Source organism: Choloepus didactylus, chromosome 2 (assembly GCF_015220235.1).
Source record: "Choloepus didactylus isolate mChoDid1 chromosome 2, mChoDid1.pri, whole genome shotgun sequence".
NCBI lineage: Eukaryota > Metazoa > Chordata > Mammalia > Pilosa > Megalonychidae > Choloepus > Choloepus didactylus.
The window spans coordinates 52,566,270-52,590,495 of NC_051308.1; the positions used below are offsets into that span (position 1 = coordinate 52,566,270).

The 24,226-nt window shown below is 48.0% G+C and overlaps 1 protein-coding gene across 1 annotated transcript in view; it reads left to right on the top strand.

Annotated features, from left to right (window-relative positions):
* Positions 1-24,226, top strand: part of PLXNA2 (plexin A2) — a 211,909-nt gene that overhangs the window by 78,514 nt on the left and 109,169 nt on the right. Inside the window, exon 4 of the mRNA XM_037824810.1 lies at positions 23,185-23,319. Within this exon, the coding sequence (XP_037680738.1) occupies positions 23,185-23,319 (135 nt within the window). The remainder of the gene's footprint in view (positions 1-23,184; positions 23,320-24,226) is intronic.

Below are 24,226 nucleotides of genomic sequence, written 5' to 3' on the forward strand. Positions count from 1 at the left end.
AGTCAGCAAACTGACATCTCAACATAGCCCCAAGCTCCTTTCTCTATTTTGGGAACTCCCTTTCCTGCAGTAGCCCCAGGTGTAAGCTCAGGTGCTGAGTTGCAGCAGCAAGTAGAAATCCATTGTGCTGGGAACTTAGTGGTTTGGGGGGGGCAGGGGAAGAGTGCTGTGAGGGAGCCAGGGAAGGTGTTTGGAACTGAGGCCAGAGATTAAGAATCCATCTATTTAGAAACTGAAAAAGAGAGCAACCCTTTCCCCTAGATTCCTTCCAATATATGACCCTCCCAGCCCCCACTCCACTCCACTCTCCCATCCTGTCTTTGCTTAATTATTATGTTAGTGTATAAGGCCCTCTTTTTACAGGCCTCATTATTATTATTGTACTACACTGTCCATTTGTTGATTCTCCTTGCCCCACTTCCTTCCCCATGGACTTTCTCATTCTTTTGAATTCCCAGAGTATTTTCCAAATTGCTCTATGTGCAATTATCATTAAGCCTCACAGTTGTCTGTATTGCTCCCTCCCAATTACAAGCTCTCAGGAACAAGGACCCGATCACAGTCAACTTTCTGTGCCTAGCACAGTGCTTGGCACAGTGGCCATTCAAGCAGATTTGAAGCAATGAAGTCCGCCCTTACCAGATCTTCAGGAAGTCTCTGCAAGTTAATGATCATGTCATCTTTGTCTTTTGAAATCTCTGCTCCCACCTCAGTGGGCTGAGCACATTGAGAGCTCAAGCAACGCTGACCAGTTGACTGCTTCACTTCCAGCCCAGCCCATCAGCTCCCAGGGTGACTTCCTAAGCCAGAGTCCTCACAGAGAGAAGGTTATGCAGCAAATCTGTGACTGGGAGGCAACTCAGGTGACCAATTGCTACAGTTTCTGTGGGTGTTCCAATCAATCAGGATTCCTGTTTTTTTTCTCTCTCTCAAAATCTCAATATTTTTGGTTGGTTTCTTTCTATACCATGTGTTAAATATAAAAACCTAATCTGCCCTGACCAATTTTCTTCTCGGGAATAGAGTGGCAAGGAGGAGGATTCCTTTCAGAGTCCCCTCTCCTTAGACCATTGGGGACGGGTCCTTCCCTGTCATGGGAAGTTACCCTTAGGTTATCCATACAGGAGACATAGCCCTCCACTGTAGCAGGAAGTTAGACCTTAGGGGGAACTTTCTGAACAGGAGGGAATATCGTAAGTACTAAATCTGTTGTGGAACACTGTTTCCAAGTGTGAAACCTCACCTGGAGTCTTGGGGCTCCTCTCAATTTGGGGACTGTGGGATTGTGAGCTAGAAAAGGGATGCCACGGTTGCAAGCTTCCCTCCCACTCCTGAGGGGATGGAGACAGCTAACCCCAGACCAGCCTAATGTCGGACAGCCCTGGTACCTCATAGGAGCAGCTGGGCCTGTGGGCTTTTAAGACAAATAGAATCGAAGGAGGGTTTGTGCTGGGCTGTTGAGGAGAGTCCTGTGGGTTTTTCCCTGGTGGGAGGATTAAGGGCAGCAGAAAAGTAGAGAGAATACAGGATGCAAGATAAGCACTGGATAGGAAATCTGAATTCCATTCTGCCACTTTCTGGATATGTGACCTTGGGCAAGTCTCGTAAACTCAGAGTCTTGTTTTCCCCATATAAAAGGCAGAGATAATAACTCTTACCTCGCAGGCATGCTGTGAGGCTGAAATGAGGCATTGTATGCGGGAACACTTCAGAAGCAATAAAAACATTCTATAAATGTAGGGTATTATTATTTCCTTCCATAAGAGATTTGGTTCCTTTTTCTGGGAAAGAGACTATGAGCCATAAAATGACTCGGAGCTCGGGCACCCGCACTCCATGCCTGCCTGCACGCCGATGATCCCGGAGCATCAGGCTGAGAAAGAGAGAGGGCCGCGTGACTGCCAAATAGTCCTCACCCAAAACGAGGCCGTCCAGGCCTCATAACATCGGCAAAAATAATCCCTTCATCTCCACGATCCTTTGCCAATCCTCGTAGCAAAATCGAATTGGAAGCGGAAGAGACCCCGAGGGCCCAGCGGCTTTGGTTCGGTTCCCGACCTCCCATCCCGAGAGGCCTGCCGTCACTGTGATCCCCGGGGCGCGGCCCCCACCTAAGCCTCTTTGAGCGCAGGGTATTTTTAACCTGCCACCTCCTTCCGCTTTGCCGATTTGCCCACAAGGGTCCTGGTGAGATAACAGAATCCATTAGTGCCGCTAGAGTCAGGCAGCGCCTGCTAAGTATGTCCCTCCGCTCGTTGCACCCGCACCCCCACCCCAGCGGAGCTGCCGCCGACTGACACCCGGAGATCCGGGGCTGAAGCAGCCAGGTCTGGGGACCGAGGGCAGGGAGCTCCAGCTCAGGCTGGAAAAGGAACGTGTCGCCCCCCCCCTTCTTAGGAGTTTCCAAGGATGATCCCTGCTCTTCCTTCTGGGGAGCCAAATTATCCCACTTCTAACTGTGAGTAGCAGATGCTCTCCTCTGCCCTTTTTCCTCAGAGTCCTGCAGGGATTTGGGAAGAAACCATTTCTGAGAAAATGTCTGGAACTGGCCTTCAAAGGATGACACCTCAAGAGGAAGCTGGGAGGGAGACCCACCTTTCTGTCTCACCTTTTGGAAGGGGGAACTGAGGAATTTCAGAGTTCTGAAAAGGATTTTGGGGAGAGGGGGCAGAACTCTTTGTCTCTCCCTCTTACCCCTCCTTAGGTAGCTGTTGGTAGTGACAGAGCAGAAGAGAGTTTCTGGGAGCAAAGAAGGGGCAGAGGTGGATCAGGCTGGGAGGAGTTCCCCCAGAAAGGAAGTAAAAGGTCCCTTCAGCCTGGAGCCTGCAGGGCTGAAGGTGTCCCCTAACCAAAGGCTTTTAACCGCACACACACACCAGCCCCCTCCTGCTGAGGCCAATTTCCATGCTAAACTGTTAATTATTGCCACCCGGCAACACTGTACGGAAGTGTCAGAACCCATCAGTGTGGGGAGAGTGGACAGGTGAACACAGGAACACATCTCCACCTCTCCCTCTCTGTGCTCAGCGGGAGGAGCAGACCCTGGGGAAATGGTGATGAGAAGCTGCGATGCAGGTCCTGGTGTCCAAGGGTGGGAGAAGGGCATCCGGCCCAGAGGCAGAGCTTATCAATTCATTTGGCAAATATTTATCAAGCACTGACATGCCAGGCACCATGCTAAGAACCCAGGGCCGAACAAAACAGTCACTTGGGGAAAACGACACCAGCAAGTAATTGCTTATTAAGTCTTGACCAGAGCCACTGAGAAGTGCAGAGTCACGGGAGCGGGAAGAGAACCTGTAACTGGGGACCAGACCTAGTGGGGAGGGGTCAGAAAAGGCTTTCCTGGGGAACTGATATTTAAGCTGAAATTGTAAATGCTCCATTGACCTCTCTGTTTCACCCCTAATGTGCACAGTTTAGAGCTTCCCACCCTGTGCTCCTTGAGGCCACCCCATCCAATTCCCCTCCAGCCATTCCAGGCACAGGCTGGAGTTCCCTTTGACTCCTCTGCTCCTCCCTCTGCCTCATTTCCCATGTCCAGTTAATTGCCAAACTCTCTCTGTCCCTCAGTCGCCTTGGCTAGGTCCCTCCCACCTGCCCCCTCGCTGTCCCAGTCCTAGCTAAAGCCTTTATTATGTCGTTCCTGAACTTGTGCTGGCTCCTGCTCCCCCTCCTCCAAGTTAGCTTCCACATTTTTTAAACCTTTTAATGACTCCCCAGAGCTTTTAGGACATAGTTCAAAATAATTATCAAAGTCCTGTCATCACCCCACCAGGGACGTTTCCTGTCCTATATCCCTTCCCCATGCCACCTCCGCCACACCCACACCCCTACCCCTGGGCTCTAGCTTTGCCAATCACCTCTCCTCAACATCCCTCTCAGTGCATTCCTGTGCCTCACCTCCGGCTGCTCTGCCTCCCCAGCCTCCTCTGTCTGGGGAAACGACCCTCTGTCCTTTCAGGTTTAACTCAGATCCCACCTCCTCAGTGAAGCCTTCCCAGATTTGCCCGTTCAGAATCAGGACTTCCCTCTATAATCTCATGTTCCTTATAATTTGGTTACAGCAAAGTCTGCCTTGCATGTGAGTTATTTATATTCCCTTCCCAGGGGCATTGTGCACGGTGCTGAGTGTCACAGACTCTGGAGTGGGACTATCTGGATTCAGAACCATTTACTAGCAGTGTAACTTTGGACAAGTCACTTAACCTCTCTGTGCCTTACTTTTCTCATCAGCAATAAGGGATAAGAGTAGAACCTACCATCATAGGGCTACTGTAGGCATTAAATGTTTTCATACAAGTAAAGCACAGGGACAGAACCTGCTGCTATTTTTATTATTTCATGTTATTATTATCTGCTTTCTTTGCCTGATTGTGCACTCCTGGAGTTCAGAAAGCAATGCAGAATTCATCTTTGTATTTCCCAAAGAGATTCTGCTTCTCCCCATAATCTCTCCTAATTCCTGCCAGAAAGAAACACAGAAGGCTAAAGCTAGGACCTCTGAGCTCATCTTGAGTAAACACTAATTTTACCTGTCAATAAAGTGAGGTCCAGATGGACTAAAGGACTTGCCCAAATCACACAGCTAGTTAGCAACAGCATTAGAAACCAAGCAGTCAGGAATTTAATACCTGGGTCTAACTCACATCTTTCCTGCTCCAACACAAATGCTATTGCTCTTTCCTCTTTGGAGAAGAACAGATGGTCAGTGTCATCTCCAGCCTTCCGTTGGCATGTCATTGAGCCACGTTTCCAAATCACCCCTCAGCCTTCTACCCTCCCTGCTAATGGATCTCAGTTGTCCAAAGCCCTTTGGCCTTTCCCAGTGAGGCAGGTTTTCCAATTCCAGTGAGGGGGCTGTGCATCTCCTCGCGTTCTTTAAATAGGGAGCTGCAGGCCAGATTTGGGCTTGGCCTTTAGCGGAGACTCCTGGCGGGCTGGAGAGGAGGGGAGAGAGGGGGCAGACACAGGCTGGCCCCTGGTCCCCCACTCCTCCCAGTACCCACACTGCCAGGCCCCCTGGCTGCCTGCAGACTCCTCCTTTCACTGTGGATTTGATACAATCTGGAAAACGCATTAAACATTACACAGAGTAGTTGACGCGTAATTAATAAAGTACAGATTCTGGCTGGAAGCCTCAACTTAAAATAGCATGACTGTGGCGAGAGGAAGGGCAGGGAGGGAAGCTAGGAAGATGGCATGTGGTGAGAACCAAGACTGTTATCTCTGAGAATAACAGGGCCACTTCTCTCTCTAAAGCACACTGGAATTAGGGAGGAGAAAGATAACCGTTTTATTTTTTTATCCATAGGTGTGAAACTGAGGCTCAGAGAGGCTAAATGTCTTGCCCAAGTACGCTCACCCATCCCAAGACAGAGCCAGGGAACCAAGCCCTGGTCCAGGGGCTTTTTACACTTGTCTGTGCCCTGAGATTGCTGTCTAAGCCCACTATTCGTGTGTCCCTGAGCCATTCTCATGAAGTTGCACATTCCAGGACTGTTTTTAATTTGAGAGAGGTTTTAACGGCATTTTGAGACAGCCTGTTCCCTCACGGATTCTCCAGAGAGGCTGGAGGGAGCTTCCTATCTTCTTTGAAGAAGCTGGGGCCAAAAAAAAAAAAGCCTTTTTTCTGCAAGCCTTTTCAGAGAGCCCTTTGCTGCAGTTAACCCATCTTCTGGTGTGAGGGGAGAGGTGAAGTAGGAGTTTGAGGAAGTAGAGAGAAAGGGTAGAAAAGGCTTCTGTGGTTAATTCAAATGCCTGGCCTCAGGGTCCTTCTCTATTGAAGTTGGAACCCTGCTGCTTTCTGCCAGCAGATTCCAAGCTGGTTTTCTGAAACAAAATGCAAATTTCAGCCCAGCTAATCAACCCTGACACCATAGCATCACCTCAAGCCTGCCAGTCATTAACAAATGACCTAAGGCAGAACTGAGAGACTAGGAATGCCTGCTCTGGGTGGAGGAGACCCAGATGGAAGGCTCCAGAAGCTTCCAAATCAAATCACCATAAAGTAGAACCTTGCTGCCAAAGGGGGAACTGAGGCACGTTTCACCAGAGAGGAACTCCTAATGTGACCTTTCACACCACTTGCAATGATTCCTTCCATTCTCAACAAGGCAGAACTGAACTTGATCTTGTTTAAACAGCGGTGAATGAGTGAGGACATGAATGAGTGAGGACGTGTGAACATCTATTATATTATGAGACCCAGCAGGCCTCCTCTGAGAATAATTAATCTGTTAATTACGTGATATAAGAAAAAGAGCACTGGCTTCTAGGGCATGATCTGCATTGCATTTGTTTCTATATTCCCCAAAGCATAAGCACTATGCTGGTTGCATAGATGGTCCTCAGAAATGTTTGGGGCAAGAGTCAAGAGAGCCAAACCCCATCTGTGCTCTCTACTTCCTAGAGCCTCGAAGTAGTCATCTGGAATGTGAGGGTAAAGAAAGCTTCCCTTCTTTTGGGTGGATTGAATGAGATACAGTTGCTGGGCTGGAAGACATGCAACCGTGAGAAGCTGTCATGCTAGCTGATAGCTGGTTGCCTTGTGCTGCTAGTAGTGTGTCCTTCTTTCTTCCCTCTCATTCCTGGGTCAGGGCCAGCTAGACAGATTCCAGCAAGCAGGGAGACACAAGGAGTTTCTTCCCCCTATCTCCAGGTTCCCCAGGCACACACCTTGTTTCAAAATATCCAGAACTTGAACCCAGAACTTTATACAGCTACCTCTTCCTAGGGGGAAATAGGGTCAGTGCTCCAGATCCAGAGGCCCAGTCATCAGCCAAATTCCCAGCTCTAATCTCTTCTGCCTCTGGCAGGTTTTGTGCTGATGAAGGAGAGAAGGAAAGGGAAGAAATGTGGTATCTTTGAGTAGCAGAGGGAGTGAGGGGGAAGGCTGGTGGGAGAGGCGGGTTGGATTTCACTGGCATTCCACAGCAGGCCTTTGCTGTGCTGCTGAATCAGAGCTGAGGGAGCTGCAGAGACCAGAGGAGTCTCAGAGTCGACTCTGGGCAAACCTGATAGCCCATCTGGAATCCTTCCATGGCCGGGCTCCCTCCCCCATGCCCTGAGCTCATTGGAGGAGCCACAGTGGGAGAGCAGAGTCAGGAGCCTCAGCCGGCAGGCTGGGCAAATCCCCCAGCTGCCAGCCCACAGGCCCCTGCTTCTCCCTCCCCTTTTCTGCAAGCACAGGTCCCCCCACACACCAGACCCTGGCTTTGGTTCCTGCTCTTTCTCCTCTGAGCTAATTTTAAGGCAGAAGGAAGGGAAAGGAACACCAGAGTCCTGGCCTACCAAGATTATTTAGGTAGCCTGAGAATGCCAGCCCCATCCCATGTCAGGAAGAAGTCCAGCTGGCCATCAAGTAGGGCTGGGCTTTCAGAATCCAGCCCTTGGACATCAGAGTCCTAAATCTCCTTGCGTTCTCAATCTCTCTTCACTCCAGTATCCTACCTCAGCAGTATCTAGGACCTGGAGAACATGTGATTGTGGAAGGATCTGGGGACAGCCAGTTGCCTGGAGCCTTGTAGTGCTTTTTCCTCAGCTCTACCAGGCTTTGCTTTGTGACCTTGAGGAAACAAGTTTGCTTTCTCAGGTATTTGGTTTCCTTTTCCATAAAAGGATACTTGCCCCACAGGCTGATCACGAGGCTCAGAGGAAGTAATAGAAGGGAAGGTTAGATGGTGGAAATAACAACAAAAAAATGTCCTTACCCAAGTACACCCTCAGCAGAGCGGATGATAATGCAGTGTCTGTTAGATCAATAAATGCCAGCCCTGCTGGGAGAACCTGACTCCCAGAATCCCTTGTCTCTGCCACCCTGAGGACACCTCCCCAAAGCCTGTGGGAGAAGGATTTCCCCATTTTCCTGGCAACTCTTCCACTCCCTGGGTCTTGGGGTCACAGCTGTCTTGTGGTCACCATCATATTTTATTAACCTTTGACTGTCACCCAGGCAGCATGTGGGGGTAGAAAACCTTGGGGCTGTCCCTCTCACACACATAGAGAAGCACATTCCCCTTCAGGAGCACTAAGGAATACCCTCTCTAGGGATACCATCTGGGATGCTGGATAGAACCCACACTAGGGATCCACCAAACAGAGAATCCTGAAATCCAAGAAAAGTTACCCATTTGGTAGAGAACCCAATAGGGTCAGCGGCGGCTCAGACCACCTGGAGGAATCAGGCCCCTTTGCCCACCACAAATCTCTTTTAACAACAAATTTGAGAACAGCCTGTTTTCCCAGTGCAGCTTCCTGCATAGTGTTTGCCTAATCGGTCTGTCCAAAATCCCTCTCCAAACACGGGGTTTCCTGCCCAGCACTGGCAATCAGAGAGCTAATTATCTGGGATTAGAGACAGAATGGGGTGGGGGGTGGGGGTTGTCCTTTTTAATTGCAAGAATAAATTAGCGCAACTGATGTCTGCAAGGCCACTGGGATTAAAACTAAAGTCCAAGTCTGGACACAGGTCAGCTTGGGAGGTGGGAGTGCCCCTGTGCTCTGGGCTGGTTTCTTCTGCTCTTGACCAACTCTGAGGTCTTGGGCAGACTGGGGTAGCAGGAGGGTTCCAAAGACTGTCTCTCTTGGGGATCTGGGAGAGTGTGTGTATGTTTGTGTGTGAGAGAGGGAGGGAAAAAGAGACAGACGGACCCAGAGAAAGATAAAGAAAGAGAGAGAAAATAGGCATGCAAAGAAATCGGGATTGACAGGAGAGAGACAAGAAAGGGAGGGAGAAAGAAAGAGAAGAGTGGGAGTTAAAAGGAGATTGTGTGTGAAAACCGAGACAGACCGACACATGTTTGGAGACCACCGTTTTTCTCCCTACAGTTCCTTCAAAGGGCTAGCATTTCTGTCATTTCTTCAAGGAAGGAAGAACAGAAAGGCAGCAGAAGCAGGTACCCAGGCCTCCCCCTCCCTCCCTCCTTTCCCTCTTCCCACTCTCCTTCCTCGAGTGTCCGGCACACTGACCTAGTTCTGCAACACGTGGCTCAGGGGGCAGATGCTTTTGGCCGGGTGGGGGGATGAGGATGGGGAGGGGAGCTTGGACTCCACTGGGCTCCTAGAGATCTTGAGTCTCCCCTGTGGCCTGAAGACGGCTTTCTGCCAAACAGCCCTGGCCTTTTCTCCTATAAGAAGAATCTCTTGGCTCAGAGAAGCATACATTCATTCATTTATCCATTCTTTCATTTTACAATTGGTTATGAAGCATTATTATAGGCCAGACCCATAGCCAATCTGCAGATTTTTTACTAGCCTAGCAAATCAACCACCAGCTGTATTTTGAATGGTGTTTTCCACCTCTTCCTTTTCACGTATACTTGAATCATGCAAGACCTTGTGTAGAGACCAGGACAAAAAGATTGACATCAATATCAGAGGCTTCTTTATATGGCAATTTCATATATCAACTCCTGACAAAATTCCAAGGCTATGACATCCATGCAGCAGTCAACATGCAATGAATGGCTCTCATGGAGGAACAAACAAGAAAAAGCAAGTAGATACCGCCGTTAAGGAAAGAGAAGGCAGCTGGTTAGACTTTCATAATCCAAGTTTGTGGCTTTCTGGAGCTCTAACTTGACTCAAGAATAGAGACAGCTTTTTTAACACCTCCTTTGTGCTCAGAACTCCACTAAAAGTTGAATAAAATGAACTATATAGACTCACCCTCAGCATCTAGGAATTTATAATTTATGTTGGCACTTATGTGAAGGCCCAGACAATACAATAAGACAGTAAGACGTTAACATCATACCATCTCCCTGACAGCTGGGAACCCAGGATTCCCTCGAGCTACAGAGCGGGGCAGGAAGAGAGGGGTGGACCCAGAAATGGCCAGTTCTTGGGCCAGGGGTCAGGCACACACCAGGCCAATCCTTCAATCCAGTCCTTCATGTATTTTAGGGAGGCATGTGACTTAGTAAAAAGTTTTGTAATCAAACTGACTCAGATTCAAATCCCTGTCTACCACTCTCTGGCTGGGTGACCTAGGGCAAGCTACCCAACCTTTCAGCAAAATGGGTTTTGTGTAAGGTGTCTGATGCCATGTCCGACACATAGTATATGCCCTATAGGTGCTAACCATGCTATTCTTCTAGGATTACTAAATAAGGCCAGGTTCCTAATGTGGGGAGAGAAGACAGGGCAAGGCAAGGAGAAGCAGGACCTCTCTGATCCTCTCCAGGGAGGCTGGAGCCCCATTCACTCTTCTGAGCCTCAAAGCCATCAGCTTCCTAATGGTGAGGTCCATGCAAAACCAATTCTGGAGATATTCCAACATAGGTTCTTTCTCGTTTGCCCCCAGAATTCTCTCTCCCTTTTATCTGTTTACATCAGAACCTGACCGAGAAATCTGTGACCCTCCTTTCTCTCAACCTGTTTTCCATCCTTGGGCTTTGCTGCCCTTGAAGGCCTCTATTTACCCCTCCTCACCCAGGCCCACTGCCACCCATCCCTTGGCCCCCAGGTGCAGCTGCATGGGGAGGTTCAGGTGCCAGGTGGAGTGAGGGGCTTTAACTCCTGCCTCTCCTTGAGGGATCCCTTGTCCAGATTGGTTGTCAGCCAACCCCAGGCAGCCTCTAGGTGACAGTAAAAGGGAATGAGGACAGGAATCCATGTGATATTTCCCCACCCACCCCAATACCATCTCCCTGACAGCTGGGGACCCAGGATTCCCTCGAGCTACAGAGCGGGGCAGGAAGAGAGGAGTGGACCCAGAAACGGCCAGTTTTTGGGCCAGGGGCCAGGCGCACACCAGGCCAATCCTTCAAACCCACCCTTTTTGTCCCATCCTCGCCCCCCTGCTTCTTTGCAGCTTCTCTGAACTTTCCAGCTCCCTGCCAAATTGTCAAAATCTATGAGAGGCAAAGTGCTATTCAGTTAATGATTCCAGTCCCTGGAGAGGTGGAGCGCTCTTTAACAAGAAAAAAATAGAGAGAGGAGTGGGGGCGTGGGAGGGGCTGAAGGGGGGTGCTTTGGTACTTCACACAAAAGCAAAACTGTAGCTCCTTCTAGCTCTTTTTAAGAAGCAGATTAGAAGTGGGAAGTTTTGCCCCAAGCTGCCTTCTCTCTGCAGGTAAAAGACTGGAGACTCCCCCTCGCTTTTCACCTTTTCACGAAGTAAAAAGCATATATCTGAATCAGAACACTGCCATGCTCTCTGCCCCGTGGCCTCGCCCTCTGTGTCCCCAGCGCAGGCTCTGTGCAGACCCGAGCCGCACCAGGACTTCTCACCCAGAAAGAGCCCCCTTCGAAAGCAGGCTCCTGCCACTCACTCTCCCCCTCCTCTTCCTCCCCCTTCCCCAGCTGCTGCCTTGGAAAGGCCAGAGTAGGGGTGACTCGCTCACCCCCTATGACACCCTGAAGAATTCCTCCCCGCCTGATTTTCCTCCTCAGCTCTTGTCCCACCCATAGTCCGTGGATTAAAAGTAAATCCATCAAAAATCCCTCTCCTTCCTACAGTCCATTCCAGCTTACCAGATGCTTTTACATTCCTTACCTAATTTGTTCCTGCAGCATCCTCCTCACATAGGCCAGGCTGTTTTTACCCATTTTGCAGATGAGGGAAGTGAGAACTAAGTCCCTTGGTTGAGGGCCTGTGGGGCATGTACCCCAGCGAGTTAAGGGTTCAGCCCTGACCAGTCAGTCAACACCTCTCAGGAGAAAGGACAGAAATGTGGGGTGCGGAAGATCTAAAAAGGGAACCCAAAAACCTATGAAGAGGCTGGCCAGAAAGGGACTTGTGTGGTCTTTAATTCCCACTGTCTCCAAATGCCATCCGGCTTTATGGGGGTGGGATGGGGGTGGTGGTAAGGTTATTTTGTGCGGCCTTGGTCCTGAGAATAGCTCCCTACAGTCTTGGTTGCTGTTCATCTGCTCAAGTCCTGACACAAAGAATTCCATCATCTGCAAAAATGCAGCCACTCCTTGGATGCAGTGATGTTGTGGCTGCTTACAAGGCGGGGGCACATAGCATCCTAGGTAGTGGAAGCCTTTCGGGGTGCAGGAGGATGTGCAGGAGCCAAAAGAGAAGAACTGGGGCTGCGCTTTGATGACTGGCAAGCCCACTGGATCTCTATTAACACTCAGAGGAAAGGCAGGACAAAGATGGTTCCTCTCGAGGCCAAGGCCTGCTTCCCTCCCTCATCCCCCCAGTGAGATGCTGGCACCTGCTGTACCCAGCCACCAGCAGAGTCTGTGTGCTGGCACTGTGCCCAGCAGCTGTGGGTCATCAGCACAAGGAGGGGTGGTGGGCCTCAAGGAGAAGCAGGTGTCCAAGCAAAGAGACCAAGGTGGCCGGGAAGGGCTTTAGAGCAGTGGTGCCAGGGTATGGAGCAAGGGGAAATGGCAGATCACGCAGATCAAGACAATCCTTACTCACCACCCCACCCCCTCGCCCTACCCCGCCTTGATTACAATGATCTGGTCCCAGAAGAATAGCAGTGAATTAATTAGTGGTCTGTTGTCATGAAGCGGCTCATTATTAAAGTCTCTCTCCTGGGAGGGGAGATGAAGAAAGGTGTGAAGGCGACCGCTATTCAATCAGAATCCTTTAAAAGAGGTAGAGCCTCACCCAGCTGTCTCTTCTGCCCTTGGGCTCTGGCAGGAAGTCAGACATACCAAAGCTGCTCCACACTTCAGGAGACGGAGGCTTTCTGGTCTCACCTCCTTTCCCTCCGCCTCTGACACTGTTGCTCTGACCCCAACTCCGACCCCATCTTCACAACCCTAATCTTTGTTTTTTATCTGCCTTTGAGCCTGCATGCTTAGTGGCCCTGGAGTTCTTGTCATAGCAGCACCTTGAGTGTTTATAGCACTTTCTTCCTAAGAGCTCTTACCAGTCCACTAGGGAGCCAGAAAGATCATTTCAACAGGAAAAAAAAAATACGTACAGTGAGTTTATGTGCCAGGTTATGGAAGATTTGGTGGTGGTGGTAGGTTTTGTGTATGGAACAAGATTCTCTCTTTCCCTACCCATTCTTTCCTTGAGGTGGGAAAATAAAAGCCTGGAAAAGTGAAGGCTACTGAGTTCCAATCCTGGGTCTGCTGCCTGTCAGTAACATGACCTCGGGGAGTTACCTCACCCCTCTAAGCCTCAGTTTCCTCATCTATAACATGAGGGTAATAGTCGTGCCTAATAGTCATGAGGATTAAATAGGAAATGTGTATAAAAGCTCGGTGCCTAACAATAATAGAGATTAAGTAAACGTGAGCTCTGAGTAATGTTCCATTCCTGTGGTGTCTCAGCAATGGGGATTTAGTCATTCTGTCAGCATTTGTTATGGAGAGCCTGCTATGTGCACAATAGCATCGAGTGCAGGATGGCACATGAAGCTGTACAAAACCTAGTGCCTGTTCTCGAGGAACTTATGGTTATAGGAAAGATAACTGCATGTGTTCACAAGTAGCTATGCCAAGGGACACATTGAGAGGTATGGGAGTTCAAAGGAGGGCTCAGTGCAGGCTTCATGGAGGAGGTGGCATTTGTGTTGGGCCTTGAAGGACGGTTAGGATCCAGGAGGCAGAATAAATTGTTAAGCAAAGGCATAAAGAGCAAACAGCCAGGGACATAATTGGAAAATGGTGAGAAGGCCTTGTTAGCTAGACCTCAAATAATAAGCTAAGGAGTGTAGAGTTTTCTAAATTATCAATGGAGGGCAATTAAAGGTGTGGTGTGTGTTTGCATGCATGCATGCAATGATTTATATTTTCATATTCCCAAAGTAGTGTATGCTCATCATAAAAAAATTAGGAGTCTGAGATAAGCAAGAGAAAGAAAATTACAAACACCTGAAATTTAAGGATTTTTACATACAGAAAAGTCAGGATCAAATAAGTGTTTCAAGATTAATCTGGCAGCATTTGGTAAAATAGATTAGAGCAGGAATATGCCAGATGCAGGGAGATTTCTGGGGTTATTGCAGTAGCCTGGATAAGAGGCAGTAAATGCTCAGAACTTACCCATTAGCAATGGAAAGAGAAAGATAGTGACATGGTTGTGATTTCCACTTCTCTCAGGTACCACACATTTTCTGCAGCATGATATACATGTAGGTTTTAAAATGAATTTTCCTTCTAAAATCTTGGGGCGTCTTCTGTAATCAGGCATGAGCCCAATGTCAGATCCATATGGCTGGAAGTGCCATCCGCAGTGTTAATGAAAGCAAAAGATTACTGTTCCAGATTACAAAGTGCAGGGCCATTTTAGGCCAGTGAAAACAATGAGTTATTAAAGAAGAGAATAGCCCTCCTAAGCAGGACCCTTTGCTCTTTTTCTATACTGCAGGTGGCCGTCTTTGTTACACCGGCAGGTGGCCGTCTTTGTTACACCGGAAGGGACCGCTATATGAGCTATTTTATTCCCCAGGGCTTACCTTCAGAGAACCCCAGCACTTTTTAGATGTAATTTTTAGTTCCTACTCAGGCTTGTCCTTCTGTTTGACTTAGAGGGAAACCGAGGCCCTGGAGGGCAACAAAATGAAAGAGCAAGAGGAGCTTTGGAATGAGACAGATCTAGCTTTGGGTTCTGTTTTGCAACTTACTATCTGTGATCCTGCTCCAGATATTTTTTTCCTCTAGATACTTTTTCACTAGATAGCATTTCTCAATCTATTTTTGATGTCGATACATTTTCTAGATAATACTTTTCGATCATTGAAATGGGGAGGCCTGTCTCATAACATTTTGAAGATTTCATGTTTTCAATCCCCAGCCTTTTGCAAACGAGTTGACATGAAATAGATGCTCATTAAGTAAACGAACTGAATTGATAAAGGGAGATAAGTGTCAAAAGCCCTATGGATAGCCCATCTCAGGAAGTGCTAGTTTCCCTTTCCCACCCTCTCCATAGGGGTGGGATGGGCATCTCCCAGGTGGTTAACCTGTCTGCCAACATACCTGATTCTAACCACATCCTGTTCCAGAGAACTCACTCCCAATTCAAAAAGCCTGAGAGGTCAGATATTATCCTGAAACAACCAGGGCATCCCCAGGAACTTAACCTGTGTGCAGTGCCTTGAAGGGAGATTCTGAGAGCCCCACTTCTCTAAAGCTCTGGGTAAACAGAGATGCGAATTTGGCAGAAGTTCCTCATCATTCTTTATTAATTCCTTCTACCATCCCGCTATGCTCTCCTCCTCCCTCCCAACTCTGTGCACTCCACGTGAATTATTGCTTTGCTGCTGCGTGATTTGATTTCATCTGAGGCTGCTTAATGCTTGGCTGTCCCTTGCTGTGTTTATCTTATTGTTTCCCAGAACAATCAAGTGCTTCCTCTGCCCGTGGCAGCTTCATCTTGTTCCTGGAGCTTCGGGGCTGGCCTGCGTCTAGCCGAGAGCTGGAGCAGCCTCTAAAGGTGGGGCTGGCCTGAGGCCTGAGGCCTGAGCCCTGTGCTGCCGAATTGCATAATATAGTTTACCTCTTATAAGCTCTTGTCCCTTCCCTGTCTTTGGAACTGCAAAGCCCTCCCCGACAGGGACAGAACCAAGAGATATGGCTTCTTTTGGCTTCCTAGGTTTGATGTCACGCTCCACTGAGTGGTAAAGGGAGAGGCCCTGGGCTGGGGAGGTGGACCACAGAATTTGTCTTAAACCATAGGAAGGTTGAAGCAGAGGCTGCTCCTTCAGTTCTGTGAGTGACGTGGAGCAGTAATTCATTTTGTCCATCCTCCCTGGCTGATAAGGAGCAAAAAGCACCATGACTTTGAAAAAGAAAACTGGCCATTAGAGTCCCAACCACCAGCAACCTACCACATACCTTACTCATAGTAAATGCTCAGTAAATATTCACTACATCTGCTCTCCTTATTAGCCAACCTATTATTGATTCTCAAATGGCCCCACAATGCCGAAGTCCAGAGAACAAGTGGTTGCTTTCAGGACCCCCTCCAGGACGAAGTCGTGCATGGTCAGGCCTTCTGAAATCCAGGATCCTCTAGTTACCTGCTCTCCTCTGCTAGCCTCACCCACCACCAGCTTGATATGTAGGGCAGATTCTTAGCATGCACAGAAATAGAAATAATTGTATATCAAAATACCAATCTCCAGTGTCAAAGTCGCAGTGATTGACCAAAAACTCACAGGGGACCGGCACGGGAGCCATCTGTGTTGTGTGTGGGCATGTATGGAAGGGTGGGGGGTGGTAGGAACCCTCAAAGCTTAGCAGACCTGAAGAACCTTGGCCCTGTCTCCCCTCTCTCTCTCCTTTCCCGGCTCAGTGCGACAAGCAGGCCAAGTTTTACAGGCTTCTGCGCCACCAGCCACCACCCCACCTCCCACCCCCAACACCAATTATCCAAGCATTTAGGGCCAGGCTCAGGCCCTCCTCCAGGGAGCCTCGGATAGCTGAGCTGTGACTCTACACTCTACACAGTGAGCGGACATCACCACAGCTCCCAGGGCAGGGCCAAGGAGAGGGCACCCTGGTGGTTGCCACTGCTGCTTCTGTGTGTGTACGAGGGTGTGTATATGTGTGAGAGAGAGTGTGCGTGCAGGATAGAAAGGGGAGGCATCGCAGAGACTGAATTTACCAAAGACTTCAATCTATAAATAATTCGGGTCATGAAGCTCTACAAAAATAAACTGCAGCTTGAATCCTCTCCCGCGCAGCACTAAACGCACAGCTGTGGAGACACTCAGCTCGCTCATTAACTCACTCCCGGGTTCAGCCTGAGCAGCACCAGGGCTTCTCCACCTTTCCCCTCGCTGAAGGTCTAAACATGCATACACACACGCACAAACACAAACACTCAGACACATTCATTTCCCAGGCAAGCCCACAGTTCTGAGGCAAGCAGAGATGGAACCAAGTATTAAAGGCCTCCTCCAAAGTGAATTTTAGGACTCAAGGTTGCAAGACCTCCTGAATTTGATGTTGAGCCCTCAATAACTCCATGTCAAAGTTCTCATCCTTTCTGAATGCTCAGGACTGAGAGATTAATTTTCCAAGAAATCTGAGCTCAGACACAACAACAGCACATTTGTCTTTACATTAGAGCCTTACATTTTTCAAAGTATTCACATTTTGACTCAGCCTTTTCAGCTTAGGCATCACCTCCTCCAGGAAGGCTTCCCCTAAGGGCTTCCTTCAGACCAGGTCAGGTGCTGCCACACACCCCCCCCATATTCATCTCCCCTAGATCCCCTTACCAGACCCCTTCTCATGGGGGATAACTGTCTTCTGAACCCAGGATCCTCTAGTCCCCTGCACTCCTCTGCACTCTTTACCATGGAAGACTGGTTTGATGGTCCATGTCCCCATTCCCGGGGCTTCCTGAGAGGATCCTGTATCATTTATTACAGTTCCCTAGATCTTGGTCCAGACCTAGCTCAAAGTAGTAATAAATGCATATTGGACTCTATTGAAATTCATGGCTAATAATTCATTATACCTGACGATATCCCTTTTGAACGAGGAAGGACAGGAGTTACTATCCTTATCTGGCAGCTACGGAAATTACTACACAAACACGTGATGCACCTCGCCTGACGTCACATAGCCAATTAACGAGAAAGTTGGGATTAGAACCCTGCCCTCCAGACATGAGCCAGTACTTTTCCCTGCATGGTGATGCCTCTCAAAGCAATCTGATTTTCGCTGAAAGGCCCAAGAAAAGGATCTGCAATTCTGTTGATCTCTAGCAGCTCTTGCAAAAATACACACATATCTATACTGAAAAATAATAATAATTATTATTATTATTATAATAAAGTGATATTAAAGTGCCAAATCTCAAGTAAGAGCTCATAATTTAGGGTTAACTAGAGAAGAAATTGAAGCACAAGAAAAAGGAGTTCAGAAAGGGCCTGTAGGTAAGTGAGTTAATTGGATATGCTGATTTGAATTGGATGTTCAAGTAAAGAGGCTGTCATTAATTTCTGTACAGACATAGCAGTGATTTAAAGGAAAGATACTAATAGGATTACTATTTCATTCTCCTTTCAAACATGCCCCTCCCTTCTGGAAAACCTGACAGTAAATCTCCCTTGGATTTCAGCTCACACCCTCCTGTCACAAAGCCAGCCCTGATCAATTGACTTTCAGTCCCCAAGCAAGGTACCCCCAAATTAGGATCTGAGTTTATGGTTGCCCCCAGAAAACACTTGGTTACCCTACTTTGACTTTGGGGTCTAAAAAGGGAAGAGTAGATAAGGAGAGAATTTGGACTTTCATACTGTTCATCAATGCTGTTCTCAGCTGTAAAGAATAGCAGCACTTGCCCATTCTCAGCCTCTCTTAAGAGGGTCACATAGTAGCTACAAATCTGGGCTCTGAAGCCAGCTGCCTCTGTGTGAGTCCCAGGTCCACTCCTCTTTAGCTGTATGTTCCCGGGAAAGTCACCTAACTCTCCTGTGTCTCAAATTTCTTATCTGTAAAATGGGAATAATAATAATATCCACCTCGGGGATTCTTGTAAGGATTAAATGAATTAGCTTTGGTTAAGTGCTTTCAACAGTGCCTAGTCCATTGTATAAGCTGTGTAAGTGGTAGCTGTTAATTAAATTCTTTAGGTGAGCAGGGCCCTTAAAAATTCATCAAGTCCATCCTGCTGCCTTCAGGCAGGGCCACATTTAAACTGTGGAGCAAAAGGGTTTATTCTGTGTTTAAAACCCTCCAGAGAAGTTTCAGCTTCCATCAAGTCTCCTCACAGCAGAAGTCCTTACTAGAGGTAGTCTAAATCTCCTTGTGCTATGGTTTAGGCACATTTTATCTTTTCCAGGTCTGGGTAAAGGACTCTCCTCTCCTGCAACAGACTGTTGTTCTTATCCTGATCTTGTGCAACAAAAATGGCCCCCATATCTTTTGCATATCTATTGAAGTCAAGCCCTCTCAGTAGAGGAAGATTCCAACTAGAAAAACACGTTCAAGTGACTTGCTTCCACCTCCTTCCTCTGCCAGAATCCTGGCTCTTACACTGCCTGGTTGGATGTTGGGACCTGTGCAGCCTGAATCTGATAATGCTGTTCTCTTGGATCGCATTCACAGCCTATTTCAGTTTATTGTGGTCCTTGTGGTTGTTGAAATCCAGCCCTGGGGATGCAAGCTTAAAAGCTGACATCACAGAATAGACTCAATTAATTAGGTTTTAACATCCCACGTTTGCTTTAGGACTGCCTGACAACCTTCTTACCACTTCCCATCCTTTGTCTGGCAAACATGGGGAAGGACAACTTTGAAACTCAAAACTTTCTATCCACAACAGAAAACTATGGAAAATCATATGCTTGAACAAGAGTAGGATTCTTCTCCTAAATTACTCATGGTTCTCTCCATCCCGCCACTGAACCACACCAGCTGGAGCTGGTTTGAGTCGAGTCCCTGCTCCAACTAGCTGTGTGCCTTGAATGAAAGAGTTTAGATGAGACGAGCTTGAAAGCCCTTGCAGCTCTAGAAGTTTACGAGCCTGTGATTCTCCTGTGATATGCATTAAGCAAAATGTTCCTTCCTGTTATCTAGAGAGGAAAACTGAGGCTCAGAGGGACTTGGTAACTCACCTGAAAGTAGGCAGAAATCAAGTCTAGGCAAGAAAAGAGTCAGAAAAGAATTCTGATTCCCAGACCTTCACTCTGCCCACTTTGATGTATTGCAAAGGGAATTGGGGAGGGGAAAGAGCTCTGCTGCCCCATTGGCATCCCCTGCCTTCCTGTCTGCCAGTCTCTACCCCTGCCTCATTCACCTTGAACCCCTGGTCTCTTGCCCCCCATTCTCCATCTTCTCTGTCCTGCTGTAATTATCTTGGAGGATTATGCGAGCTTGTGGCAGAAAGCACGATGTGAGGGGGTAAGCCCAGAGGCATGGATTTCTTGGCCAATGCTGTCCTTCTTTCCAGGGATTTAGACTGAATGAAATAGGATAGCTCAGTTCAGGTTCAATACGGAGAACATTTTCTGTTCTGGTTTTGCCTTTAGTTCTAACATTTGAGAGACATGTAAGGTTTGATTTTGGCTCGAACAGTTTTATTAAATAATAAAGGGTTGTAGAAGGGGGAAAATTACCTCTGATTACATCTCTGATTCAGTAAAAAGTTAATGATTGGGACTGGTCATAGCTGGGATGCAACAGAGAGTATTTGAGGATAAGTTCTCTTGGGTTCAGTTCCAGCTCAAACCTGGCCATGGGTACTGTCTAGCCCCAGAAACCACAGACCAGTAGTATTCCTCCTTCTGACTCTGCGTCCATGCCTTGCATGGGTTTTGGGCTAGTGCCCAGGCATATGAGGAAGGTGGCTGCTCCAGCTGGCAGAGGGTTAACCAGCTTCCCTAGTTAGGGAGATGCTGGGCCAGCCTGGGGAGGGGGTGGTTCCGGGTCCAAAAGATTGAGGAGACCTAAACCTCTCTTGAGAGGAGCAGCTGTCATGGGGAGAGTGGTGAGAGGTACTGGGTCAGTTCTCCTTCAGAGGCAGGTGTGGTTCAGACTCAGAGAAGAAGCAGAGTCCAAACTGCTCATTTCATGGAGGCAGAAAACTGAGGCCAAGCCAACCAGAAGTCATAACTATCACATCTTCCCTCTCGCTCCTGCAATATAGCTCAGGATCTTTTGTGACTAACAGCTGCCACATTTCTAGAAGGATCTCATGGAAATTTGGGGTCTGTCCATCAATCATGATTTGAATGTTAAGGGGAAAAATTTTAATCATGGGGCGTGTTCCCCTTTGTTCTTCCCTCTGCTTGAATCTCATAATCAGAATTGCTCCGGGGTGGAGGGTGGTAGCCTCAGCCCCACAAAATCACTGACCCCTTGTGTTTTCCTCTTCCTTATGAGGATGAAGTAAATGGTCTCTTACCTCACCCCACAAAGGAGGGGTTTTAGTGACAGTTGCCATGGCAACAGCTTTGTAAAGCAGAAAGCCAATAGCTAGGCAGAAAAAGGGCAAGAGTGGAGCTTAGGAGAAAAGAGGAGAGAGCAGTGCACAGAGGAGTTACCATAAGGGTGAGAATGGTAAACCATAAGGGGAGTTACTAGGGGTAATAATGGCTAAGACACAAGTTTATTTGGTTCCATCGAGGTCACCTCCTTAACTTCAAGCCCAGAGCCTCCCACATCACCCACTAAAGCTAATGAAGAGGAAAACAAGACCTCCATGATCCCAGGCCCAGGGCTAGGCACAAGGCTGCAAGCAGGAATCTGTCATTTCTGCCTCTGGAAACTCCAGGGCCAAAGTTCTTAGAGCTCGTGGTCTGCTTTCCACCCACTCCCCAGAGCAGTCCATGCCCTGTCTCAGGCCCCACAAGTATATAAATTCTCATGATGGTAGAGAAATATGAATGGAAGCTCTGGTCCCATCCCCCCTACTCTGCAATAAATAATGCTGTTGACCTTTACTGATCTGCCCATAGGAACTGGAAATGCATCTATTCACCTGTCCTTACATGATTACCTTAGCATCAGGTACCAAGCCTGGCCCTTGGGGTGAATAAGTCATGGCTTCTGCCCTTAGGAGCTCTCAGTCTGGTGGGGAAAAATGGGCAGAGGGAAGCAGATGGTTAGGAGTACAGAGAGAATCCAAAAGCACAGGAAAGGGAAGCTTTAATCTTAAAATCTTCTAGAGAAAATGTCTTCTGACCTCAGTTTTATTTAGTACTAAGAAGTCCAGGATGCTTTTATCTATTGGTTCACAGTTCATGTCCTCTAACAAGTATCTCTCAAGCATTCTCTTTTATCCATCATCAGCCATGTTCCCAGTCCTTGTTCTAGCCATCAGAGGGTTATAAAAGAGATAGAAAACACATCCCTGCCTTCAGAATGTTGACAGGACTTAAACACATGTGAAGCAATTAGAGAACAATCCAAGCAGGCAGTCAATAAATGTTAGCTAGTACATATACAATGAACAAATCAATGGATTATAATCCTAGGACAAAATGTCTGGTAGAAAAAAAGGACCTCTGGGTAGGGAACAATCAGCGTGCGCCTTGAGGTTGGGGAAGGCTCCATGGAGAAGGTGGGACTGGAGCTGAAGGGTGTTTAGATAGAGGACAAGACAAAGGACAGGGATAGGGAATGATGGTCAACAGTCAGCTGCAGTGTTGGGAATAAGAAACCTGAGGGCGGGCACTTTCAAATGAAAGAAGACTCCTTGCCACCCACTTTTTCATGGCCTTAGGGACCTCCCTTCTCTGAGTCTCAGTGTTCTATGTAGAGGTTAGACTAGGTTAGGACTTCTCAAACCCTCTGACCAACAGCATTACCATCATCTGAGAACTTGTTAAAAATGTAAATTTTCAGGCACTATCCCCATTGAATTTGAAATTCTGGGGGTGGGGCCCAGCCATATGGTTTACCAAGCCCGCCAGGTGATTCTGATGCACATTGGTTTGAGAACCACTGGACTAGATCAGTGCTTCTCAACCCTGGTTACCCATTAGATTCACCAGGGGAGATCAATTTTAAACCCAAGATGCCGAGGCCCCACCCACAGAGATTCTAATGATTGGAACTGGCTCCGGCATCAGTATTTTTTAAACTCCCCAGATGGTTCTAATGTGCAGTTAGGGCTCAGAAGCATTAGACTAGAGGATGTCCAAGTTCTCTCTGACTTCCTTTCCTGGGATGGACTCTGAGAGACTGAGCCGGGATTCCTTGTTCACCATATCTCATAGGGTAGATTTGCAGACATTCAGGGAATATGTTTTAGGACAGAGACCTCAGTTTTATTTAGCACTAAAGAATCTTTAGTCTCTCTGTCTGAGATCCTAAAGTCTTTCGTCTCTCGGTGAGCTGCTATTTGATGGTTTGTATGATTGCCCTACCATTTCCTCTCACCCACTTAAGGCAAGAACACTGTGCACAGATGTTGACTCTCCTACCCCAAAAAAATGAGTGCACAAGCACACACTTGTACATGTACACACAGAGTGCTCTAAATATATATACATGCAAACAAGAATAGTCAACATGGGAATACTCAAAGTCATATATAAGGGCAAATGTGCACACACAAATCAACCCACCATCAGAAATCCCAGACCCAGCACACTCCAGCAGCTTAGAAAAGGATTTCTCTGGGTGGAAACTGGGCTCTAAAATAAGCATCACCTCTAAGTTCCCTGCAGCCTAGCCTGGTTCAGGGTGGCGAGTGGGGAGAAGGTCTTTCTGAGAAATGAGTGACCTGCTTTAAAGTGAGGCAAGTAAGCCATAGGGCACTGCTGAGTACAGATGCTGAAGACACCTTTGTTTTTCATGCAGATCCGGGCAGACGGTCCCCCACATGGCGGGGTCCAGTATGAGATGGTCTCTGTACTCAAAGATGGGAGCCCCATCCTCCGGGACATGGCCTTCTCCATTGATCAGCGCTACCTGTACATCATGTCTGAGAGACAGGTAAGTTCCGTCTCTTCCCATACTCCAGGAAGAGCTGATAATCAGTGGCCTTTGCTCCGTCAGTAGCTGTTCCATCCAACAAGGGGGTCCATTGGGCTTGCTGCACAGGGCCCCAGGGAGAACGCAGAGTCCCTATAGGCTTTTGCAGGGAGCCACAGAAAAGCAACCAGAGGCCAGCTACTTCCCGGAGGCTTCTCTCTAGGCCATAGCCCCTTGTCTCAGTGCGTGATGAACAGCCCTGCAAGAACAGGCCAGCCTGCATGGAGCAGCTTGGTGTGATTAGGAGGTAGATTTACTGCTCCCAGGCCCACAGAGTCTGCTGCTCAAGGGAGCCAAAGAGGTGTAAATAATCCAGGCCTCCAGGCTGGGCCCAATCCTGGGAGAGACAGATCCAAGATAGTGCCCCAGAAGGAGATAAAAATCTGGGCCTGTGTATTATTAGACTGGTGCAGGTTAGAAGCTGGGCAGCTCTGGGAAGCTGAAACCATGCCTGCAGAGATGGGAAGGGAGCCCTGAGAATAGACTTCTGCCCTCTGCTCAGCAACAACTGAGCAAGATCCCTGCCCTCTTGGATGGAACAGTTATTGCCCCAAGTTGTCCAGATTGTATTTGCTCTGAATATGTGTGAGCAGAGAGAAGACAAATGCAGGGAGACATTGCTAACAAGGAAAAAGGAAGAGGGGAACTGGGGTTCACCAGATCATTGCAGATCCAGAAAGCAAAGCAAAGACCTTGGAAAAGACTGGTTCATTCTCTTCATTCAGTGAGTTAACAGTTGTTGAGGAGCAACAGTGTGCTTGGCATTATCCTGAACATGGTAAGATAAAGGCCAAAGAAGGAGAAGAAGGACTGTGAATCAGTCTCAGCAGCTGAGGACTCGGACTCAGGCCAGGGAAGGATGCTGGGG